The sequence below is a fragment of the Cutaneotrichosporon cavernicola genome (genome assembly GCF_030864355.1).
Source record: "Cutaneotrichosporon cavernicola HIS019 DNA, chromosome: 1".
Lineage (NCBI taxonomy): Eukaryota > Fungi > Basidiomycota > Tremellomycetes > Trichosporonales > Trichosporonaceae > Cutaneotrichosporon > Cutaneotrichosporon cavernicola.
The window spans coordinates 331,945-351,853 of NC_083393.1; the positions used below are offsets into that span (position 1 = coordinate 331,945).

The 19,909-nt window shown below is 57.5% G+C and overlaps 7 protein-coding genes across 7 annotated transcripts; 4 read left to right on the forward strand and 3 right to left on the reverse strand.

Annotated features, from left to right (window-relative positions):
- Positions 1 to 36: 36 nt before the first annotated feature.
- On the forward strand, positions 37 to 504 carry CcaverHIS019_0101340 (uncharacterized protein; the record flags this gene model as incomplete). Its single annotated transcript, XM_060596945.1, has 5 exons — positions 37 to 49; positions 86 to 158; positions 202 to 223; positions 261 to 296; positions 331 to 504. The coding sequence occupies 5 exons, from the start codon at positions 37 to 39 to the stop codon at positions 502 to 504; spliced, it is 318 nt and encodes a 105-aa protein (XP_060452682.1).
- A 585-nt stretch (positions 505 to 1,089) lies between these two features.
- TIF1 (uncharacterized protein) lies at positions 1,090 to 2,726 on the reverse strand (the record flags this gene model as incomplete). Its single annotated transcript, XM_060596956.1, has 4 exons — positions 1,090 to 2,028; positions 2,138 to 2,318; positions 2,371 to 2,439; positions 2,719 to 2,726. 4 exons carry the CDS (start codon positions 2,724 to 2,726, stop codon positions 1,090 to 1,092), a joined length of 1,197 nt encoding a protein of 398 aa, XP_060452683.1.
- Positions 2,727 to 3,399: 673 nt separating this feature from the next.
- rpl35 (uncharacterized protein) lies at positions 3,400 to 6,406 on the forward strand (the record flags this gene model as incomplete). Its single annotated transcript, XM_060596967.1, has 10 exons — positions 3,400 to 3,567; positions 3,659 to 3,820; positions 3,868 to 3,947; positions 3,984 to 4,189; positions 4,363 to 4,472; positions 4,738 to 5,060; positions 5,546 to 5,558; positions 5,834 to 5,985; positions 6,105 to 6,316; positions 6,387 to 6,406. 10 exons carry the CDS (start codon positions 3,400 to 3,402, stop codon positions 6,404 to 6,406), a joined length of 1,446 nt encoding a protein of 481 aa, XP_060452684.1.
- An 862-nt stretch (positions 6,407 to 7,268) lies between these two features.
- Positions 7,269 to 8,790, forward strand: RAD23 (uncharacterized protein; the record flags this gene model as incomplete). Its single annotated transcript, XM_060596978.1, has 9 exons — positions 7,269 to 7,301; positions 7,353 to 7,385; positions 7,419 to 7,491; positions 7,526 to 7,605; positions 7,639 to 7,867; positions 7,909 to 8,036; positions 8,073 to 8,249; positions 8,289 to 8,621; positions 8,668 to 8,790. 9 exons carry the CDS (start codon positions 7,269 to 7,271, stop codon positions 8,788 to 8,790), a joined length of 1,209 nt encoding a protein of 402 aa, XP_060452685.1.
- A 361-nt stretch (positions 8,791 to 9,151) lies between these two features.
- msh2 (uncharacterized protein) lies at positions 9,152 to 15,005 on the forward strand (the record flags this gene model as incomplete). The annotated part of the gene is made up of 9 exons (XM_060596989.1): positions 9,152 to 9,154; positions 9,190 to 9,241; positions 9,285 to 10,031; positions 10,065 to 11,848; positions 11,883 to 12,127; positions 13,525 to 13,587; positions 13,836 to 13,881; positions 13,926 to 14,362; positions 14,408 to 15,005. The coding sequence occupies 9 exons, from the start codon at positions 9,152 to 9,154 to the stop codon at positions 15,003 to 15,005; spliced, it is 3,975 nt and encodes a 1,324-aa protein (XP_060452686.1).
- Positions 15,006 to 16,034: 1,029 nt separating this feature from the next.
- Positions 16,035 to 17,173, reverse strand: CcaverHIS019_0101390 (uncharacterized protein; the record flags this gene model as incomplete). The annotated part of the gene is made up of 2 exons (XM_060597000.1): positions 16,035 to 17,053; positions 17,140 to 17,173. The coding sequence occupies 2 exons, from the start codon at positions 17,171 to 17,173 to the stop codon at positions 16,035 to 16,037; spliced, it is 1,053 nt and encodes a 350-aa protein (XP_060452687.1).
- A 591-nt stretch (positions 17,174 to 17,764) lies between these two features.
- SER33 (uncharacterized protein) lies at positions 17,765 to 19,602 on the reverse strand (the record flags this gene model as incomplete). The annotated part of the gene is made up of 3 exons (XM_060597012.1): positions 17,765 to 18,928; positions 19,060 to 19,345; positions 19,544 to 19,602. The coding sequence occupies 3 exons, from the start codon at positions 19,600 to 19,602 to the stop codon at positions 17,765 to 17,767; spliced, it is 1,509 nt and encodes a 502-aa protein (XP_060452688.1).
- Between the last annotated feature and the right edge of the window lie 307 nt (positions 19,603 to 19,909).

The following is a 19,909-nucleotide window of genomic DNA, read 5'->3' on the forward strand; positions in this document are numbered from 1 at the left end:
TCCGTTCAACTGCTCCCCCTCACTTTTCAGATCAACATGGGCGCAAATCGTGAGCTTGATCTCTGAGAGCTACAGCTGAAGTCAGTCGAGGTCTTCAAGTTCGCGACCTACCTCTTTATCCCGCTGTTCGCGATGCTTCACTTCGGCGACCCAAACTGGTGAGTCCCGACGTCCTCCAACCTTCCTCGGCGCTGATAGCAGGTATGAGAACCACGTCCAGCCTGTATGTTGCCATTGTAAACCAGACGACTAACGTGCAGTTCAAGGACCGCTTCCACCCCCGCGAGGACACTAACGTGAGCTCTCGAACTTGCTTGGAGCTGACATCAGAAACCACCACACACCGCGTCCGAGGTGCAGGCCGAGCTCCAGCGGTACAAGGATGAGCGCCTCGCCAAGGCCGGGATCAAGCCTGAGTCTGCACCGAACCGCGTGCTCCCCGCTGTTCCGGACGAGCGAAGGCCCCAGTTCAGCTGGGCCCAGGGCGACCAGCGTCTCGTATAGACTATCATTGCTCATTGTATGCATATACCACTACTCATTGAGCGAAAACGGTGGATCGAGAGGAAAAAGCCCCCTCTGATCATGTAGACCAAGGCGATTTGGTTCCTGGCAAGCATCTTGTGAAGGGTCTCTAGATCCCAAGTTGGAGAGGTTATGCCAGTGTCCCGTTCAGCCGATGCCGGCCATCAGTTATCAGTGTCTTCCGTTCTTGGATGCAACAGCGGCTGGTGGCTAGAGGAGCCATCGAACGTGTCGTCACGTGTAGTTGTGCGACTCACGGTCCAGACTGACGCCAAGAACCTGACGTTTTCATGTCACCTAATCGATCTCCAGACTTGCACGCATGGTCAGTCCGTACTGAACGGCCAACGCGACGCATAGCGGCCAACTCGACGCATAGCGGCCAACTCAGTAAACGCTCCAACAGACTCCAAGTCCAACAGACTCTAAGTCGAAATGATGCGTGCATCGTCATCGCGCCAGCCGACAAGTAGCGCTGGAATCAACGCGTTTTAGGGGTTGTGGGGTGAGTCCTACATGGGGCGAAGGTGATACAATGTAGCCAAAGATGTATGGTTGCCTAGTTTAAATAAGGTCGGCGACGTTGAGGGGCATCTCGTCGACCTGGGTGTTGTAGAACGCCTCGATCTCACGAAGCATCTTAGCATCGTCGGTGGTGACGAAGTTGATAGCAACACCCTTACGGCCGAAACGACCACCACGACCGATGCGGTGGATGTAGTTCTCCTTCGAGGCGGGGAGGTCGTAGTTGATGACGAGCGAGACCTGCTGGACGTCGATACCACGGGCGAGGAGGTCAGTGGCGATGAGGACACGCGACGAGCCCGAGCGGAACTCCTTCATGATGACCTCACGCTGAGCCTGGTCCATGTCACCGTGCATGGCGGAGACAGTGAACTCGCGCTCGTGGAGCTTCTGCGTGAGCCAGTCGACCTTGCGGCGAGTGGAGCAGAAGATGACGGCCTGGGTGATGGTGACGGTCTCGTAGAGGTCGCAGAGAGTGTCGAGCTTCCACTCCTCCTTCTCAACGGCGATGTAGAACTGACGAATACCCTCGAGGGTAAGCTCGTCACGCTTGACGAGGATACGGATGGGGTCACGCATGAACTTCTTGGTGACCTCGAGGACGTCGGTGGGCATGGTAGCCGAGAGGAGGACAACCTGGGTCTCGGCGGGGAGGAGCTGGAAGATGTCGTAGATGGCGTCCTTGAAGCCAGTCGAGAGCATCTCGTCGGCCTCGTCAAGGCAGAACATCTTAACAGCGTCCGTCTTGAGGGCACCACGGTTGATCATGTCGAAGACACGGCCGGGAGTGCCGACAACGACGTGAGGGCCGTCGTTGAGCTTGGCAATGTCCTCACGGATGGCAGTGCCACCAACACAGGCGTGGCAGTCGATGTTGAGGTAGTCACCAAGGGCAATGACGACCTTCTGGATCTGCTGCGCAAGCTCACGGGTGGGAGCAAGGATGAGGGCCTGGGTGCGCTTGACGGTGGTGTCAATCTAAAGCGTTAGCTATTGTCTTGAGGTTGCATATTGTTTGGCGTGTGTTTCGGCCGTTTGTCACCTGGGGAGCGGCCAAACTTTCACAGCCGCATCGCACAAAACTCACGCGCTGAAGAATGGAGATGGAGAAGGTGGCAGTCTTGCCGGTACCCGACTGGGCCTGGGCGATAACGTCACGGCCAGTAATGATGGGCATGATAGCGCGCTGCTGAATAGCAGACGGGCGCTCGAAACCGTAGGCGTAGACACCACGGAGGAGCTCGGGCTTGAGGTCCATGTTGTCGAAGCTAGGACGTGTGAGCACGGGTGCTGGCTCGTGCGAGATGCAGGATAACTTACTTGTCGACGACCTGGTCCCAGTTGGACTCGATAAGGTCGGCCGAAAGCTCGAGGCCGTTCTCGTTGTTGCTGATGGGTCAGCATCTCATTGTTCCAGGCAACGCGGTGGCGAATTTTCTCCCTCTCCCCAATCGGCAGCCCACCGAGCCCAGCCCTATGCAACACGAGCGCATCTCCATCTGAGATGTGAGACGTCCGAACGTTGCCGCTATCGTTCAGAGCACCCTCGGTGCCCGTAAACATTTGTGGACGGCTGGACGGTGGATGGAAGGGCTGGGGTGTCGTTGGGACAAAGTCAAAAGTCTTTCTTGTTGGTCGCTATCAAACCTTCTAGGGCCTCATACTCACTCTGCCATGATTGCTGTTTTGTTTCTTTTGGGGAGCGCTTCGTCTAGTGTGACAAAGCGGTCGGGGTGCGCGTAGGAGAGCGGTTTTGAAGTACTTTTGAGATGATAGGTTACCCGGAGGTTGTTGAGGAAGAAGGAAGAGTTGTAGACGAAGAGACGAAATGTGCAGGCTGGGGAGGGAGGGAGGGAGGGAGGGAGGGAGGGGGGTATGCCCGTGGCTGTGAGAGAACCCGCCGCCTTAGAGCCCTTGTACCTAGTCTCCTTCACCTACCAGACTATAGGCTATAGGCTATAGGCTGTGAAGGGGGGGGGGCTCTGTGTGGTGAAGGGGTTCGTGTATGTACGTGTGAGTGGCTACTTCCGCGTGGGTTAATTTCCTACTTTGAATTTCTCTGCTCTTACGCCTTACTTGCTCTACAGTGATGAAATTTCATTCCACCCCACACACACCTCCGTTTACCTCCCTTTCAGGTCCCCACTTTGAACAGACGAAAAAAAAAATGCCAGCTGCCAATAGTAGTAAATATTGCAAATGCTCAACATTCTTTATTCTAATAATCGTGCCTTGAACCACGTGCATTTACCCTGAACAAGCCGGTGGAGGTATTCCAGGATATGTCATACTACTAAACAACCAACTTGAATCCCAAGCTCGCACCAACTAGAATTCAAACTCTTCTTCATGCCACCAAAGATTAGGTATCGACATACAGCTTATCGACCAAAAGCCGGTGACCCAAACAGGCCAAGGACTGTCCGGGGTGCTTACATCTACAACCTCGTCGACTGCCTTCAAACCTGCCTCCTCCGTCGGGACCTCGACCGTGCGCGCCGGGCATGGGCCATTTTAGTGTGTTTCTTCCGTTCTCACGCTCCCAGGCCGTGCACGCGCTTACAGTGTGGGCTCGACTCTCTGTCTCATGAACTGTTTCTGACTCCAGGTGCGATGTCCAGATGTCCATTGGCATGATTTGTGGCTCTGGGGCCTCTATCTCCTTACCGACGGTGCCGACAGCTCATTTTCACGCTTCTCACAGAACGAGCCAGGTAAAGAGGGCGAGCGCTATCTCCAGTCTCTTCAGGTGGCTGCCAAGGATGCTGACGTGCGTTGATACCGTTTCTTACTCATACGAATGAGGCTTACCTGCAGAAGCCGGTCATTCTCTGTGAGCTTGTGCAGCACCTGATCCGCGTAGGACGATACCGTGCTGCTTTGGAAGAACTGGAGATGTTCGCATTGACATCAAGGTTGAAAGCTGACCACAGGTACATCTCCTCCTTTCCGTACCTCAACTCGGCACAGCTGCTCACGTACGCTGGGCTGCTGCACTTCTATCTCGCTCAACCTGAGTCAGCCCGCGGAGGATCTGCGACAGACAACGCTGGCGGGACAAAGAAAGCGCACAGAGACGTAGGGGAAGATGAGAGCGAGGGGAACTCGATGCGCTCGAGGTCAATGTCGGTTGATTCTGGTCAGTGCTGAGCTTCGGTGGACCTCGCGCCCCTTCCGTGCATCCGGTTGAGTCTGCACGTCCCGCTCATTTCCTCGGATTCAAATCTGTGCGAGGCAACCGAGCTGGAGTGCGATCGGCGCCCTTGGACCCACGTTGACGCCATGCCAGTTGCACTGTTGCTGACATTACAGTGGACCATTCGGCCCCCAACCCGGAGATGATGCGCCAGGCGCGAAAATGGTTCGGCAAGGCACTCAAGGTCGATCCTCAACTGGCCGTAGCCAAGGAGTTTGCCGGTCTGGTGCGTTGCCCGCCGATTAGTGGGGGTCTCCATCGCGATGACCCTCCATCGGCTATGGTGTCGCAAAGTTCTCTGGACCCCACCAAGTGCGTATCCTCCTGTTCCCCCTTTCCCAAACCCCAAATGATGATAAACATAACTCAGCTCACTCCGAGCGCAAAGCGCATAAGAGGCTACCATACTATTCTCCTGAACCCATTCCGCTGCTCCATCGTGAAAGAATGCCAGCTGACATCACAGTTCGATCGCACGCAGCTGACATTAGATCGATGGTCCAAATAAGGACGCGTCAGACGACGAGATGGACCAGGACAGCTTCGACCGCGGAGAGACCAGGGAACGCCAGCCATCCATCATCAGCGTCGACAGTGAGGGCGTCCCTGCAGCGTCGACAGCCAGAGTTGGTGACGACCAGGATGACGACGAGTCTGCCAAGTGGGACGACGTTGATGACAAGAGTGATGACAAGAGTGACGACAACGGCGAATATATGAGTGACGAGAAGAGTGACGACAAGTGGGACGACAAGGAGGGGGACCCTGATGCCGACCTCTGGAAGTACCAGCGTCGCCGTGGGGACTCGATATCGTCACTTTGATTCTGAGATCCGGTACATTAGGCATTACTTTGTATTGCAGCGAGTCATCAGTGGTTGTAGCACGTCATGTCATGTGTATCATATCATCGTAACGCAGATACAGTTGTGAAGCAGGTATAGGAGAGAGACACACCAGCCATGGAACGCTGTGGCTGGCGATTCTCTGACCACTGGCAGCCTGAGCCATGAGCCATGAGCGATCGAGCCGACAAGTTCAGAGCATCATTCTAACATCCTTCTAGCATCATTCTAGCATCATTCTAGCATTCTCGGTTCCTACATTGGTCCTCGTAGTTGACGGTATAGGGATGAGCGTCCGAGGAGGACCATCGTGCCTGAAATTCAAGCGGAATCAGATTTAAATCGCAAATATTTTGCCTAACGCCGATGGACTGATGGTCCGTCCCTGAGCTCCGACTGTTGGCGGTCCAGAGTTGGGTGTCGACGCTCAGCTGGCGAGTCTGCAACCCTCAAGCATCCACGGACCAGTGCGTAGCCCGCCCCACCGTCGCCGTCGTCGCCGCCATCGCTGCCACCACGCCGCTCCGCTGCCCGTGTGCACCGTCTGCGCGCCCTCCTCGCGAAGCCTGTGTAGAGGCGGAAACTCTGGCGGCTCAGAAGCTCGCTGTGTCTCTGAGTGTCTGGAGACCAACTTTGCATAGGTCGAGAGAGCACTGGACTGCACCTGGTGCGCTCGCGAGGGCAGACGCATTGGCGATGGAGACGGCGACGGCTGGACGATAAGAGGAGCGCTGACAGACAGAAAATGTCGACCTCCCAGAAAGTCCGGGCTTCGGAGCTTGCCTCCAAGAACAAGGCCGACCTCCTTGTGCAGCTCACCGAGCTCCGCACTGAGCTCGCTGCTCTCCGCGTCCAGAAGGTCGTTGGTGGCTCGTCGTCCAAGCTCACCAAGATGTGCGTGTTTGTTTTTGGCGGTGTGCTCTGTGGGGTTGGCGAGATGAAAGAGACAGGGGAGCGGGGCAGGAAGGGAGGCCAGAGCACACATGGCGGTGAATGACTCGCGCTGACAGCAGCAACACCGTCCGCAAGTCGATTGCTCGCGTCCTCACGGTCGTGAACCAGAAGCAGCGCCAGAACCTCCGCGAGTTCTACAAGAAGTCGAAGTACATGCCCCTCGACCTCCGCTACAAGAAGACTCGCGCCATCCGCCGCCGCCTCACCGCCAAGGAGGCCGGTGCCATCACCACCAAGGCCCACAAGAAGGCCATCCACTTCCCCCAGCGGAGTGAGTGGACCGCGAGAATCTGCTCCCGCAGATCTCCCAGCGCGACAAGAGAACACAGCTGACAACGCAGAGTTCGCCCTCAAGGCATGAGCGGTTAGACCTTTGGGCCTGAGGATGGATGCATGAGTGTACTACCATCGACATCGGATGCCATGGATGCCACGAGCCCATCGAGCGAATTTGGCGAGAGCTGGAGGTGGTCCTCGAAGAGGGGGGAGAGCCAGAGAGGAGGCCTGAGAGGGCGAATGTGCGCGGAGAGGAAGAGATAGGGCGAGTGTGCTGACTTGTTCGGGTACGCGAGCCATGAGCGATGGAAGCGAGTCGAGAGCTGTGCAGAGCTGTGGAGCGCAGACGACCTGAAAAGACGAGGGGTGGACATGGGCGCAGTATTGGACGTTGTGTCGGGGCGGGCATGCTTTCCGCTCGACTACTCTTGGACTTGGCACGATTACCTGGCTTTGAGGACTTCAGCAGGCTGTGTTCAGTGCATCGGGACCATGGAGCGTTAGAAGATGCAGTGCGCTTCTGAGCCTTTACATACAAGCAGCTCAGCAGACCGAGCCTCTCCTCCGCCTTGGCCGTTCCTATTATTCGGTCAGTTCAGAAGCCTCCCTCTGCTTGCGGCCAAGTCTAATGCCTGATACGTTTACGCTGAGATTATGCACTCCGCACTGTTGCAAGGCTACCATGGGTATTGTGGGAGGGCTTGTGGATCTGCCATAGAAAAGTTTGCCCACGTGGAGGATAAACACGTTTGTTTGATTCATTTGGTTCCGGCACCCCCCAGAGTGGGATGGGACGCTGACGCTTGTGTCATTGTAGGATCTGGGAGCAAGCTGGCGAGCTGGCTAGTTGAAGCTCGCTGGAGTGATTAAGAGGGTCAACCCTCCAAGGCTCCACTAAGTTGTTGCGTCCACCTTCCTCTCCATCTCTCTATACACCTTCATCGACCATGAAGATCACTTTCAAGACTGTGCAGAACAAGGCAAGTGCATCTGCTTCACTTCAACCCACGCCCTGTGTCGCTAACCCTCAGCTGTTCACCATCGACGCCGACGAGTCCGAGACCGTACGAAGCCTTAGTGGCCAACGCTAACCCTAGGTCGGTGGGCTCAAGCTCAAGATCCAGGAGGGCCAGTCCTTCCCCGCTGCCAACCAGAAGCTCATCTACTCTGGTGAGCTCTTGCTACCCTGCGCCGCTGAACCCAGGCAAGATCCTCAAGGATGAGTCGACCGTTGGCGAACTCAAGATCAAGGAGAAGGACTTCCTCGTCGTGATGGTGTCCAAGGTGCTCATCCCTTTACGCTCACCCTAACGACAGCCCAAGACTCCAGTTCCGACGTCCTCCCCCGCGCCTGTCGCTGCTCCAGCTGCTGCGGCTCCCGCTGCTGTTGCTCTCGCAGAGGCCTCCCCCGCGCCTGTGGCACCTGCTGCAGAGACCGCTCCCGCTGCCGCTCAGCCGGCAACCGAATCTATCCCTGTGGTTGAGCCCACTGCTGCGGCAGAGCCCACCGCCTCGTCTGGTGACGTGAGCATGGGTTCCTCCTTCCGTAAGTCCTCACGTGCGCCACTGAACACCACTGACGCTGAGTCACTGGCGAGCACCTCCAGACCGCGACGGACAGTATCGTCGAGATGGGTTTCCCCCGCGACCAGGTCGTCCGCGCCCTTCGTGCCAGCTTCAACAACCCCGACCGCGCTGTTGAGTACCTGATGAGCGTGAGTGACCAATGTCTACTTGGTGCTGACAACCAGGGCAACATTCCCGAGACTGAGCCGGCAGCCCCGCGTGCCCCAGCCCAGCAGGCAGCCCCCACTGCTCCTTCCCCACCGGCACCTGCTGCCTCTCCCGTTGCGCCCTCTGCTGCGCGTGCGGCTGCGTCTGCGGCCGAACCCTCCGCCGGCGGCAGCTCTGCGGACAATCTCTTCGCCGTGAGTAGCTTGCACCTTCTTGTGTCAAGCTAACCGCAGGCTGCTGAGGCTGCCATGCACCGTGGCCGCGGTACTGGAGCTGGAGCCGGTGCTGGCGCGGGAGGCCTGGACGACGCCACGATGAACGCTATCGCCAACTCCCCCCAGCTCCAGCGCATCCGCCAGGCTGTGCAGGAGAACCCAGGGCTTATCCAGCCTTTACTCCAGCAGATCGCCCAGCAAAATTCCGCGCTCGCGCAGATCATCAACGAGAACCCCCAGGCTCTCTACGACCTTCTCGGCATTGGTGCTGATGATGATGACGTTGAATACCAGGGGCCGCAGGTGATGCAGGTAAACCTCACCCAGGAGGAGGCTGCCGCCGTTGAGAGGGTGAGTTCTGTCGGCCTGATAGCGATATGCATGTGCTGACATCCAGCTTGAGCAGCTCGGTTTTGACCGCCAGATGGTGCTCCAGGCGTTCCTCCTGTGCGACAAGAACGAGGAGCTTGCAGCCAACTTCCTGTTCGAGAACGCAGAGGAGGACGAGCAGATGCATTGAGAAGAGGTTGTGAGCTGGCTGAGTGGTCCCCAATGTAATGTATTATGTTTCGGGAGGCAGTGGATGTAAGGGGAGTAGAGAAACGTGAGCTTTTTGACCCTTGGTTGCCTACGGTTGACGTCTACTATAGAAGATGAAGATGAATCCCTCTGCTATGACTGTTGTTTGCACATGGCATATTACATTGTGATGGGATGGGGGTTGATGCCAACCTCCACTTTGTTGAGATTGCTCCCGCATACGCGACGCGTCCAGTCACCCCTGGATGTCCATGTTGACTTCTCTTGGCCACTCACCCCTTTCGCTCCATTTCATTCATCCCTTCCCTCGACTCTCTCCCACATCACGTTATCTGTCTATCATGGTGAACTGCACAGACTGGAGTCCAACTGACATTAGCCCATGTACGAAAAGGAGCTGGCTACGGCCAAGCCCCAGTTCGACGACATGGGTAAGTTCATGTCAACCTGCCCCAAAGTCGCGGCTGACAACAGACAAGGACGCCGAGGACCGTTTCTGCCGCTTTGTGGAAAAACTGGGTCCGCGCTCTGATGGTCTGGTGCGGCTGTTCGACCGCGGCGAGTTCTTTTCCGCCCACGGTCCGGACGCGCTCCTCATCGCCGATCAGGTGTACAAGACGACCAACGTGCTGAAGTATCTCGGTTCGCGCAAGGCTGCGTCGAGCAACACTCGCGGCCTTCCGTCTGTGACTATCAGCATGACGCTCGCTAAGGCCTTCCTCCGCGACTGCCTGACGAGTAAGCAGATGCGGGTCGAGATCTATGAGCCGGAGGAAGGGGCGCGAGCCAAGAACAACGCGCGCTGGCAACTCGCCAAGGTTGCGTCTCCGGGCAACATTAGCCAACTCGAGGATTTGCTGTTTGCAAGTGAGGACTTGCTGTCAAACGCCGTCAGCATGGCGCTCCGTATCCAGATACGCGACGGGCAGCGGACCGTCGGTGCAGCGTTCGTCGACGTGCAGGAGAAGACGATTGGTGTCGCCGAATACGCGGAAGACGAGAACTTTGGGAACACGGAGAGTTTTCTCATCCAGCTCGGCATCAAGGAATGCGTCGTCCAAGCCGACGACAAGCGTGCCGACCACGAGCTCTCCAAGCTCCGTATGCTCATTGAGCGCTGCGGCGTCATCGTGACTGAGCGCAAGGCGTCTGAGTTTCAGGCAGGCAGCGTCCAACAGGACCTGGGCAGGTTGTTGGACGAGACACACCCAACCAGCCTCCGTGAGTTGTGATAAAGATCGCTGCTGATGGTAGCCGAGTATGACCTCAAGGTTGCCATGTCTGCACTCGCCGCTCTCATATCCTACCTCGGCCTCATGTCTGACTCGCCTATGCACGGCCAGTTTAGGTTACACCATCACGACCTCTCGCAGTACATGAAATTGGACGCTAGCGCGGTCAAGGCGCTCAACCTCATGCCCACGCCCGAACTCGGAGGTAACAAGAACATGAGCCTGTACGGGCTGCTTAACCGCTGCAAGACGAGCCAGGGCCAGCGGCTCCTCGGACGATGGCTCAAGCAGCCCCTGGTCAATCTGCACTCGATTCAGGAGAGGCAAAACATCGTTGAGATGTTCGTCAATGACGACATCACCCGGCGGGTGCTACAAGACGAGCACCTCCGTGTAATGCCCGACTTTCATCGCATCTGCAAGAAGTTTCACCGTGGCGTCGCAACCCTTGAGGACATTGTGCGCGTGTACCAGGCTGTCGAGAAGCTTCCCCGCGTCATTGAAAGTCTTGAGAAGGTGCAGACGGAGAACCCCGTGTACGGAACCCTACTCAACACTGCGTACATCAACGAACTGAACGATCACCTCGAGAAGCTCGAGAAGTTCTCCGAGATGGTCGAGAACACCATCGACCTCGACGACCTCGCCAACCACAACTACACGCTTCAGCCCTCACTCGACAGTGAACTGGAGAGAATCCGCGGCGACCTTGTCGATGTTCGCGACCAGCTCGACGCTGAGCATCGGCGTGTTGGTGCTGATCTTGGCGTCGACATCGACAAGAAGCTCCATCTCGAGAACCACCATGTGTACAAATACTCTTTCCGCATCACGAAGGCCGAGGCAAGCCTGCTGCGAGGCAAGAAACAGTTCATCGAGCTGTCGACGCAGAAGTCGGGAACCATCTTCACCACAGCGACTCTTCGCGAGGCCAGTGATGACTTTGCGCGCTTGCAGGAGGAGTACGAGGCGAAGCAGCGGCATCTTGTCAAGGAAGTTGTAGGCATTGCCTCGTCGTACACACCTGTACTCGAGCTTCTTGACAACATAATCGCCGCAATTGACGTCACGGTGAGCCTCGCACACGTGTCGTCGCACGCGCCAGTACCGTACGTCAAGCCAGTGATGAAGGAGCGCGGAGGAGGGGACGTCGTTGTACGCGGGGCGCGCCATCCGTGCCTCGAGGTGCAGGACGACATCCAGTTCATTTCAAACGACCACGAGATGCGCAAAGGCTCGAGCGAGTTCCAAATCCTCACAGGGCCCAACATGGGCGGCAAGTCCACCTACATCCGCGAGATCGGCGTGATTGCGCTCATGGCGCAGCTGGGCTGCTTTGTACCGGCCGACAGTGCCGAGTTGCCCATCTTCGACTGCATTTTGGCGCGTGTTGGCGCTGGCGACAGTCAACTCAAGGGCGTCTCGACGTTCATGGCCGAGATGCTGGAGACGGCGACGATCCTGCGATCGGCGACGCGAGATTCGCTCATCATCATCGACGAGCTGGGCCGCGGTACATCGACGTACGACGGGTTCGGCCTGGCGTGGGCAATCTCAGAGCACATCGCGAGCCAGATCCGCTGTTTCTGCCTCTTCGCAACGCACTTTCACGAACTCACCACGCTCGCGGACCACATTAGATGGGTCAAGAACCTTCAGGTCCGCGCCGAGGTGCAGCCTGCTGCTGCCGGGTCGAAGCAAGATCGCCAAATTACGCTCCTGTACCAGGTGATCGATGGGCACAGTGACCAGAGTTTCGGTATCCACGTCGCTGAGCTCGCGCGCTTCCCAGAGCCGGTTGTACGGGTGAGGATCTCTTTACGAATCCGCTGATGTGCAGTTGGCAAAGCGCAAGGCCGAGGAACTCGAGGACTTTGGCGAGGGTGACGCCTCACCTGCTGCTAAACTGCCCAAGGAGGAAGTAGACGCAGGCACTGAGATCGTGCACTCATTCCTGGACGAGTGGCGGCGGCGCGCAGAGGGCGGGGATGGGGAGGTTCAGCTGGCCGCTCTCCGCGCGGCCGTCGACGAGTACAAGGACAAGTTTGAAGGCAACGCGTGGATCACGAACGTCCTCGGATCGTTGTGAGCAGAAGGGCAAGGCAATGGGATGCAATCGGGGGCGCAGTCGGGGCGCAATCGCGACAGCAGCAGTACACGGTAGACCATGAGAAGAAGCAACATGTATCAAGTACGACGGTCACGGACGTGCAACCTATTCAGCGCTCATCCATGATACCTACAAAACACTCGCTCTCCACAAGGTTTCCGTCAACAATCACGCCGCCCACGTCAAAAGGCGTCTGCTTCCTCCCTAACTCCCTCCATCTTGCCTCTGCCAACCCACTGAGATGGCGGGTGCATTCCGCGACCCAGGTCCAGTGGGTCAACAACTGCTCAAACGCCTCATGAACTTGGAATTTACCAGGAGACGCCACAGACCATTGGGCTGGCGCCAAGCGTGACATGCAGCAGTCGAAAATAGCCGATTGCACGGACTCCTGTGCTACTTGTTTGGGTGTGGCTTGAGCTTGATTCAATCAAGCTTGTGGCCTTCTGGGAGCAGCCGGGTTGAGGATCCCAGCTGGCTTGACGACTTGTTGTCCGCATGCCTGCCAAGTGTTTGCAGACAAGCTCTTGGCCCTGTCGCGTTCAGGGATGCCCACCCGCGCAACCTTGTTCGCTTTGGATCCGGAGAGCGGAGAGCGGAGCCTCAGTCATGTGGGCTAGGTCAGGTAGAGGGGGTAAGTGGGTAAAAAGCATCCCCTGGGTCCCCTGGGGGTGTGAGAACTCTAGACGCACCATGCTGATTCGTTTGGGATGACCTGGGAGATCAATTCAAACACTTCACCGCCCAAGTGCCTAGTTCATTCCGTCGGGTTCACAGCCGGATGTTTTCCTGCTAATTACTGGCTGACGTGTAGACCAGCCTGAGCAACACAGCAGCGAAATGACAGTGATATCCATCATATCATCAAAAATCAAGAACCCCCAAGTTCCTCGCGGTTCACTGCCCAACCACTGTGCGCAATTTCGGCGACCAGCTCGACCATCTCATAGCTACATCGTAACCTCGAACAAGTAGCGTGATCCTGATCGAAACGCGTTCCCTTGGCCATTTTCCCTTGAAATTCGACGCGCGAGAAGAGGTCCGCACGAGACCAGAGGACATAGGATCAAAGGAACGAGGGCGCAGAGAACGGCATCGACCCTGAAAGCCAGACCCGACTCTCCTCAGAATAGCAAGACACCGCCTTGGCACCCCTGGCAATGATAGTTAGTCGCGCTCTTGCTCCAACTGGGCCCAGTTGACAACCGAAGAATGTGGTCAGGCGATGGAGGAAACAGGGGGCCACAACAGTAGCCAGTCAGCACATGGGCAGTAGCTAAAACACAGCAACCGCAAGCCAGCGAGCCAGCGAGCCAGCGACCAATTATTAATCAACTGTGCTCAAAACTCACTCTCGTTCATCCCTCCGCAGACATCTGTCCTCCTCTGGTCGGATCTTCACACACGAAAACGCTCCCACCTTCCCCTCCCTATTGTGAGTTACTCTGGTCCCAAACACTTGCACGCGGTGTGGTCGTGACATCTTCACAGCTCGCTTATCCCGTTGCTTGGCACTTGGACCCGAACAACTCTGTAACATCCTCCATTCCCCTGTTCGTACCTACTTTGTATTGCAAACACTGCTTGCTCGGCTTGGCCGGTACCTCAGTCGAGACTAGTGACTGGAGCACCATTAAAACTATCCCGCCCCGCGTGGGTACGTCGTTCTTCCACTTACACCAGCACCATGTTTGCGCAGCTCCTCACCGGCGCCCTCTTCGCCACTGTGGTGAGTTCCCCACACTTGTTCTCAGCAGCAACACTGACACGAAGACCAATGCCCAGGTCACCGCCACCGGCACCATGGGCGTGACCAACCCCTCGGCCGCTGTCATGGGCACTCCCATCAACCAGACGTCCGAGGCGCGCCTGCTCTCGCTCAACTCTATCAACGACTTCTGCATCTTTGGGCCCCTCTTGCCCAACTCGGTCGTTGGTGACACCGAGGAGGAGCAGGTCGCCTGGTGTGTCCAGCCCCGCAACAACGCCCGCGTCATTCCGGACGGTACGATCCACTCCGCCCACCTCGTCAAGACGCCCCGTTACTGGCAGATTCAGGGTTACGGCGACTTTACCCGCATGAACATTGCTGCCGGCGACAATGGTGGCGAGCTCGACCCCCACGGTGCCAAGGGCACCGGAAACCCAATCGGCGGCAACGTAACCTCCAACGCGACTGGTACGGACGTCTCGTACGAGGAGTGGATGAAGTGAGTAACCATCAATGTTGTACTCCAAGACTCAGCTCACCCAAGCTTTATGTCGTTCAACACTTTCTGCCTGCGCATTTGTATCGCCGAGGAGGGTGCGTACACTGCCGAGCAGCAGTGCCAGCACGAGATCGACCTCATGGGCTGCGAGTGGGTCATGCCTGGCGACTACACCAACAACTCGTTCACCGAGTGCCAGGCCGACTCCGCCTACCCACCCGGCTGGTTCCCGCAGCCCGACGGCTCCGTCTCTACCTTCCACCAGCGTTACACTGGCACCAACTCGCCTGACGGTGCGCTGTGGACTATCGGCGTTACCGTGACCCCTCCTGCGCCATTCTCGACCCCCGCCTCTAGCCAGTGCACGACCTTCTCGTCGATCGGCAACGGTATCCCCCCCGAGAGCCTGAACCGCGACGCGGCGTTCACGTGGTCTGGCTCTCTTCCCGCAACTGGCGGCGGATCCCCCGCCGCCGCCACCGGCAGTAATTCAGGCGGTCAGGCCTCAGCGTCGGCCGGTGTTGACGCAGCCTCCGCTGGCCAGGGCAGTGACCAAGCCAAGAGCGCCGCGGGTCCTGGCTACGTCATCGCTGGTGCATCGCTCGCCGCCATGCTCATTGGCGTTGCCGCCGTCGCTCTCTAGACCTTAGGGCATCGTAGCAGTATTATTCTCCAATCTCCGTAGCCTTGTTGGCAGTCGTATCACCATCGCAACCTCCAGCGTCGGTAATGGCTTCATCCGTCTCTAATATGCATGGACATTTATGCAGTACCGCGGCTTGGGGCTGTCGCGTGGTGGAGGAATGTGTCAAAGTTCAGCTGGATGCTCATCCCGTTGCCGGAGGGAAAACGTACAGCCTAGTCGAACCTTGCCGCAACTCAGCACAGCCCAGTACGACTTGTCCACACCACCCATCACAAAAGATGCAAAAGAACTGCTGCCCCACACGGGCTCGAACCGTGGACCTCGGAGTTGTTTCGATGAGTCGTAACAGCTCCACGCGCTAGCCAACTGAGCCATAGGGCAGATGATCACGTGATGTTTTAGTTTTGGACCACGTTTTAAACAATGCAACCTACAGCAAGTTGATTGAACCCGGCTCATTTGTGGCACAGTGGCGACGGAATGACGAGATCCATCATGAGGGGCTTGACTGTGGAGATGAACAACCACCTCTGCATGTAAGATTGGCTCCAGAGCCTCCTTGTTATAATAAAAGGGGATAAAATAGGTACGTAATGTGCGTCGACGCTGAAGAGTGAGAATTATGGAGCTTCACCATTGGGACTCGGGTGCTCAGTGTTAACACGCTGGCGAGACTGCCTGTGAGGAGCCGAGGTGGAGACGGTGCACTCTCAACGCAGGAGAGGCTTTCAGTGGACCGAGGCGATGGGCTACGTGGTACAAAGAGTGCCGCGAGGTGGACAGTGAACAAAGTGGGGAGCAACGTTACAACTACGCGTCCAAGTAGAGGCGTCAGCTCCTCGGCGCTCATCAGCTTCATCAACTCCATCAACTCCATCAACTCATCAACTCCATCAACTCCATCAACTCCATCAGTGGACCCCAGCCCGCGTGAGTGAATGTCGCCCTCGAACTGGGACAGCACAAGATCACCAGATACCTCGATACCTCTGTAACACTTTTGATCTGCTATCACACCTCGCGCGCTCAAAGACGCGCCTGGCCGCCGCTAAGATCCGCTACGCCGTCGAGTATAGCCTTCCGCGCGCCCGCGACCATATCGTCGACTATCTGCTGGGCGGACAGCACCTGATTGATGGATCCTGCTACCTCTCCCATTAACCACATCTTACCTTCGATAGAGCGTTCGGGGTGCTTCGAAATCTCGTGCGAGTGTGGCACGATTCCGCGCGAGGTAAGGTCCTTGATTTCGTCTGCGCGGCGCTCGTTCCACTCGGCAACATAGGGGGTGTTGCGCACGCGGATGGGGCGGCCAGAGTAGATAAGAGTACGGGTAGTGTCTCCCGCCTTTGCGTCGAGGATCTGCTGCTTGTGTGCCTTTGGGGCGGCGGCCTCTTCGGATGCAACGAAGCGAGTGCCGACCCACACTCCCTGGGCGCCGTACATGAGGGCTGCGGCGAGGGAACGGCCATCGCTAACCCCTCCGGCAGCGACTACACAGACCGGGTTGCCCTTCTTGGTCTTGAGGTTTGCGCAGGCGTCCACGACGGCTGGGAGGAGGACCGAGAAAGGAATATCGCCCGTGTGGCCACCTCCCTCGCCTCCCTGCGCGACAACAATGTCCACGCCGGCCTTGACAACTGGCCCGACGTGCTTTGGGTGCCCAATCATGTTTGCAACCTTTACGCCGCCGGCGTGCAGCTTGGTTACCACTTCGGGTGGGCACACGCCGATGGCGCAGACGAAAAGCGCAGTCTTCTCGCTAATGATGATGTCCAAAAGCTCGTCCAGGTGGCCGTGGGTGTAATCGTGGTTGGTGGCGCGGGCACCGCCACCAACCTTAACTAGAGCGAGGTCGACGCCGAACGGAGCAGACTTGTCGTTGAGGAAGGACTTGAGCTCGGCAATCTGGGTGCGCAGCTGCTTGGGGTTGAGTGCGAGGCCGCCGATGACGCCGATGCCGCCCGCGTTGGTCACGGCCGCAGCGAGCTTGGGACCAGAGGCCACGAACATGCCCGCAAGCAGAATGGGGTGCGGGATGTTGACTAGGGTTAGTGGCGCAACAGCGATAGCGAGTCCAAAGGCGCGACACTGGGAAGCAAGCCTGGTTCCCGCCTGCGGCCACACTTACACATGTCAGTGAGCTGGGTGCGAAGGACTGCCATGATTGCTGTCTTGTCTTTGGTGGGGGGTTTGACGAAAGAAGGTGGGAAATGGGTGTAGTGGGTAGTGGTATTTGTAGTTGTTGTACCGAGCCAGAGACTAGCAGGCAGTGAGGCGGACCGGGCCGTTCAGTTGAGCTTGTTGGGAGTGTGCTGCGTCATGCGGTTCCAAAGACCGGCATTCGGTGACCCGGCCTAGTATTTTGAGGACATAGCCGGTGGAGGATTGTGGAATCAAGCAATGCAAGACAAGCACTGTCGGCCCAGGCCGATCACGTCTCTTCATTCCGCGTCCATGCTTAGTATCGATACTTGTCATGACGCTGTCTGGGGACCGTGACCGTCAACATGCCCTGGGCCTCAGCTACCATCAGTGATCAATGCAGATAAGTTTACTCGTTTAACCCCCACCTCGCAATGTTACCTAAAAATGCATGTCTAGTTCGATGCTGTGGGCCGCTCGCGCCGAGTGGTGGAGCACTACAGTACTATACAGATGAGCGACAATTACACAGTGACCCGGTTGAACGGCGCAAGTCATTTACGCCTTCACCTTCTCACCTCTGCCAACGCGTCAACGCCCCTCTCCGCCGTCTAGTACAACAGACGGGTGAGGATGTTGGCGCGCGTGCCGTTAATGGCCTCGTAGATCTCGCGCACCTCCTCGTGGCCAACACCGCTGATGTCTGCCATGAGGTATGCGACGTCGCCCTTCGAGTCCGAGAACTGCTTCTCAATGTTGTGGTTGGCGAGAATGGCGTTGATCGCGCGAAGGACACCGGGCTCGTTCCTGTGCACGTAGCAGACACGGATGTGGCGCGAGTCATCGGCCGTGATGGCGCGCAGGTCAACCTCAGGGAAGTTGACCGCGCCGATCGAGGTGCCGTAGTTGAGGAAGCGGGACAGAGCGTTGGCGACCTCGTTGCCGATGGCGCGCTGCGCCTCCTCAGTCGAGCCACCAATGTGGGGAGTCATGATGAGGTTGGGCAGCTTGCGGAGGCGGGGGATGAAGTCACCAAGGTCCTCGCTGAACCCGGGGCCGTTGGATCCGGGCTCCTTGGGGAAGACGTCGACGGCGGCACCAGCCAGGTGGCGGCTCTCAAGCGCGTCGGCAAGCGCAGGGAGGTCGACGACCTTGCCACGCGCATTGTTGATGAGGAAGGCACCCTCCTTCATCTGAGCAAACTCGGCGGGACCCATCATGCCGATTGTATCCGGGATCTCGGGGACGTGAAGGGTGACAAAGTCGGCGGTCTGAAGGAGGTGCTCAAGCGTGTCGACCTGACGCGCGGTGCCAAGGGGCATGATGGGGACGACATCGTAGTAGATGACGTTCATGCCGAACGACTCGGCTAGGACCGACAGCTGCGAGCCAATGTGGCCGTAGCCAACAATGCCGAGGGTCTTGCCACGAACCTCCCAGCAAGCCTTGGACACCTTGTTCCAGATGCCAGCGCGCATCTCGCTGGCGCGGTCAACGAGCTGGCGCGAGAGGGCAATGATCTCCGAGATGACGAGCTCGGCGACCGAGCGCGAGTTGGAGAACGGCGAGTTGAACACGGCAATACCGTGCTTGGCAGCGGTTGCGAGGTCGACCTGGTTGGTGCCAATGCAGAAGCAGCCGATGGCAAGGAGTTGAGTGCACTTCTCAATGACCTTGGCGGTGATCTTTGTCTTGGAGCGGATACCGACGGCATGGTAGGCTGGGAGCTTGTCGAGGAGCTCCTGCTCAGAAAACGCCTTGGTGGAATGGTCGACCTAATGTCAGCGGAGTGCCTTAAGTGTGGTTGCTGAGACAAGGGATGGTTTGGTGAAGAGGCACGGCGTACCCGACCGTGCAGCCCAGTTTCCGCACCTTCCCGTTGTCACCGCGACGCTCTCCGACTCACCTCGTAACCAGCGTTCTTCAGGAACTGGGCGGCCTCGAGCGAGATGTTCTCAAGGAGCAGAATCTTGATCTTGCCAGCACGCGGGGTGGCAGTACCCTCCTCCTCCGGGAAGGCGGGGAAGGTGGCCGGAAGAAAGGCATGGAGCTGGCGCGCGGAGCCAAATGCCTTCAAGGAGCGACCGCCAAACGAGCCAGCGGCCCCGGGCGAGGTGGACAGGTGCTGAGTGGGCGAGGTAGCGCTGAACGCGGACTCGACGAGGCCACGAGGGTTTGAAGGAATGGGGATGCTCACTGTCAGCGGTGGAAGGAGGTAGGTGTGGACAGGAGTGGCACTAAAGGATCCCGACAGCTCGTCTGGCACGTGTACCACCCCGTTGGAAAATTCCAGAAGGGGCAGATGGGAGTTTGGATCATTGACGTTGACAGTAGATCCAGTGCCGGCGGCAGCGATCAAGGTCGCTCAACCACAAGGGTAGGCTACTTACGTGGTGGGCGGGTCCGAGGCCGTGACCGAGGGGCGCCTAATCTTCTGGGGCTGAGACATTGTTGATGTTGCGGCTAAGCTATGCTAGCGTTTTGATCAAGAGGAGCAATGAAGCGAGGAAGAAGGAAGGGTTTGAAGAACAAGTTTAAGATGGATTGAGGGAGATGTTAGTCGAGTCGAAAGTATTATCTTTTGATCTATCCCCTTGTTCATCGGAACAAATCAACCCATAGCATTATTCCACTCTGCTAATCTACCTCTCTCTGTACAAGACGTCACCATCTTGGCACTCTCAGGCAGCTGGTAGCTGACCACTCGTGCCCTGCCCTCCTGTACTCCTGACGACTACCTGACTCAAACAAATTGT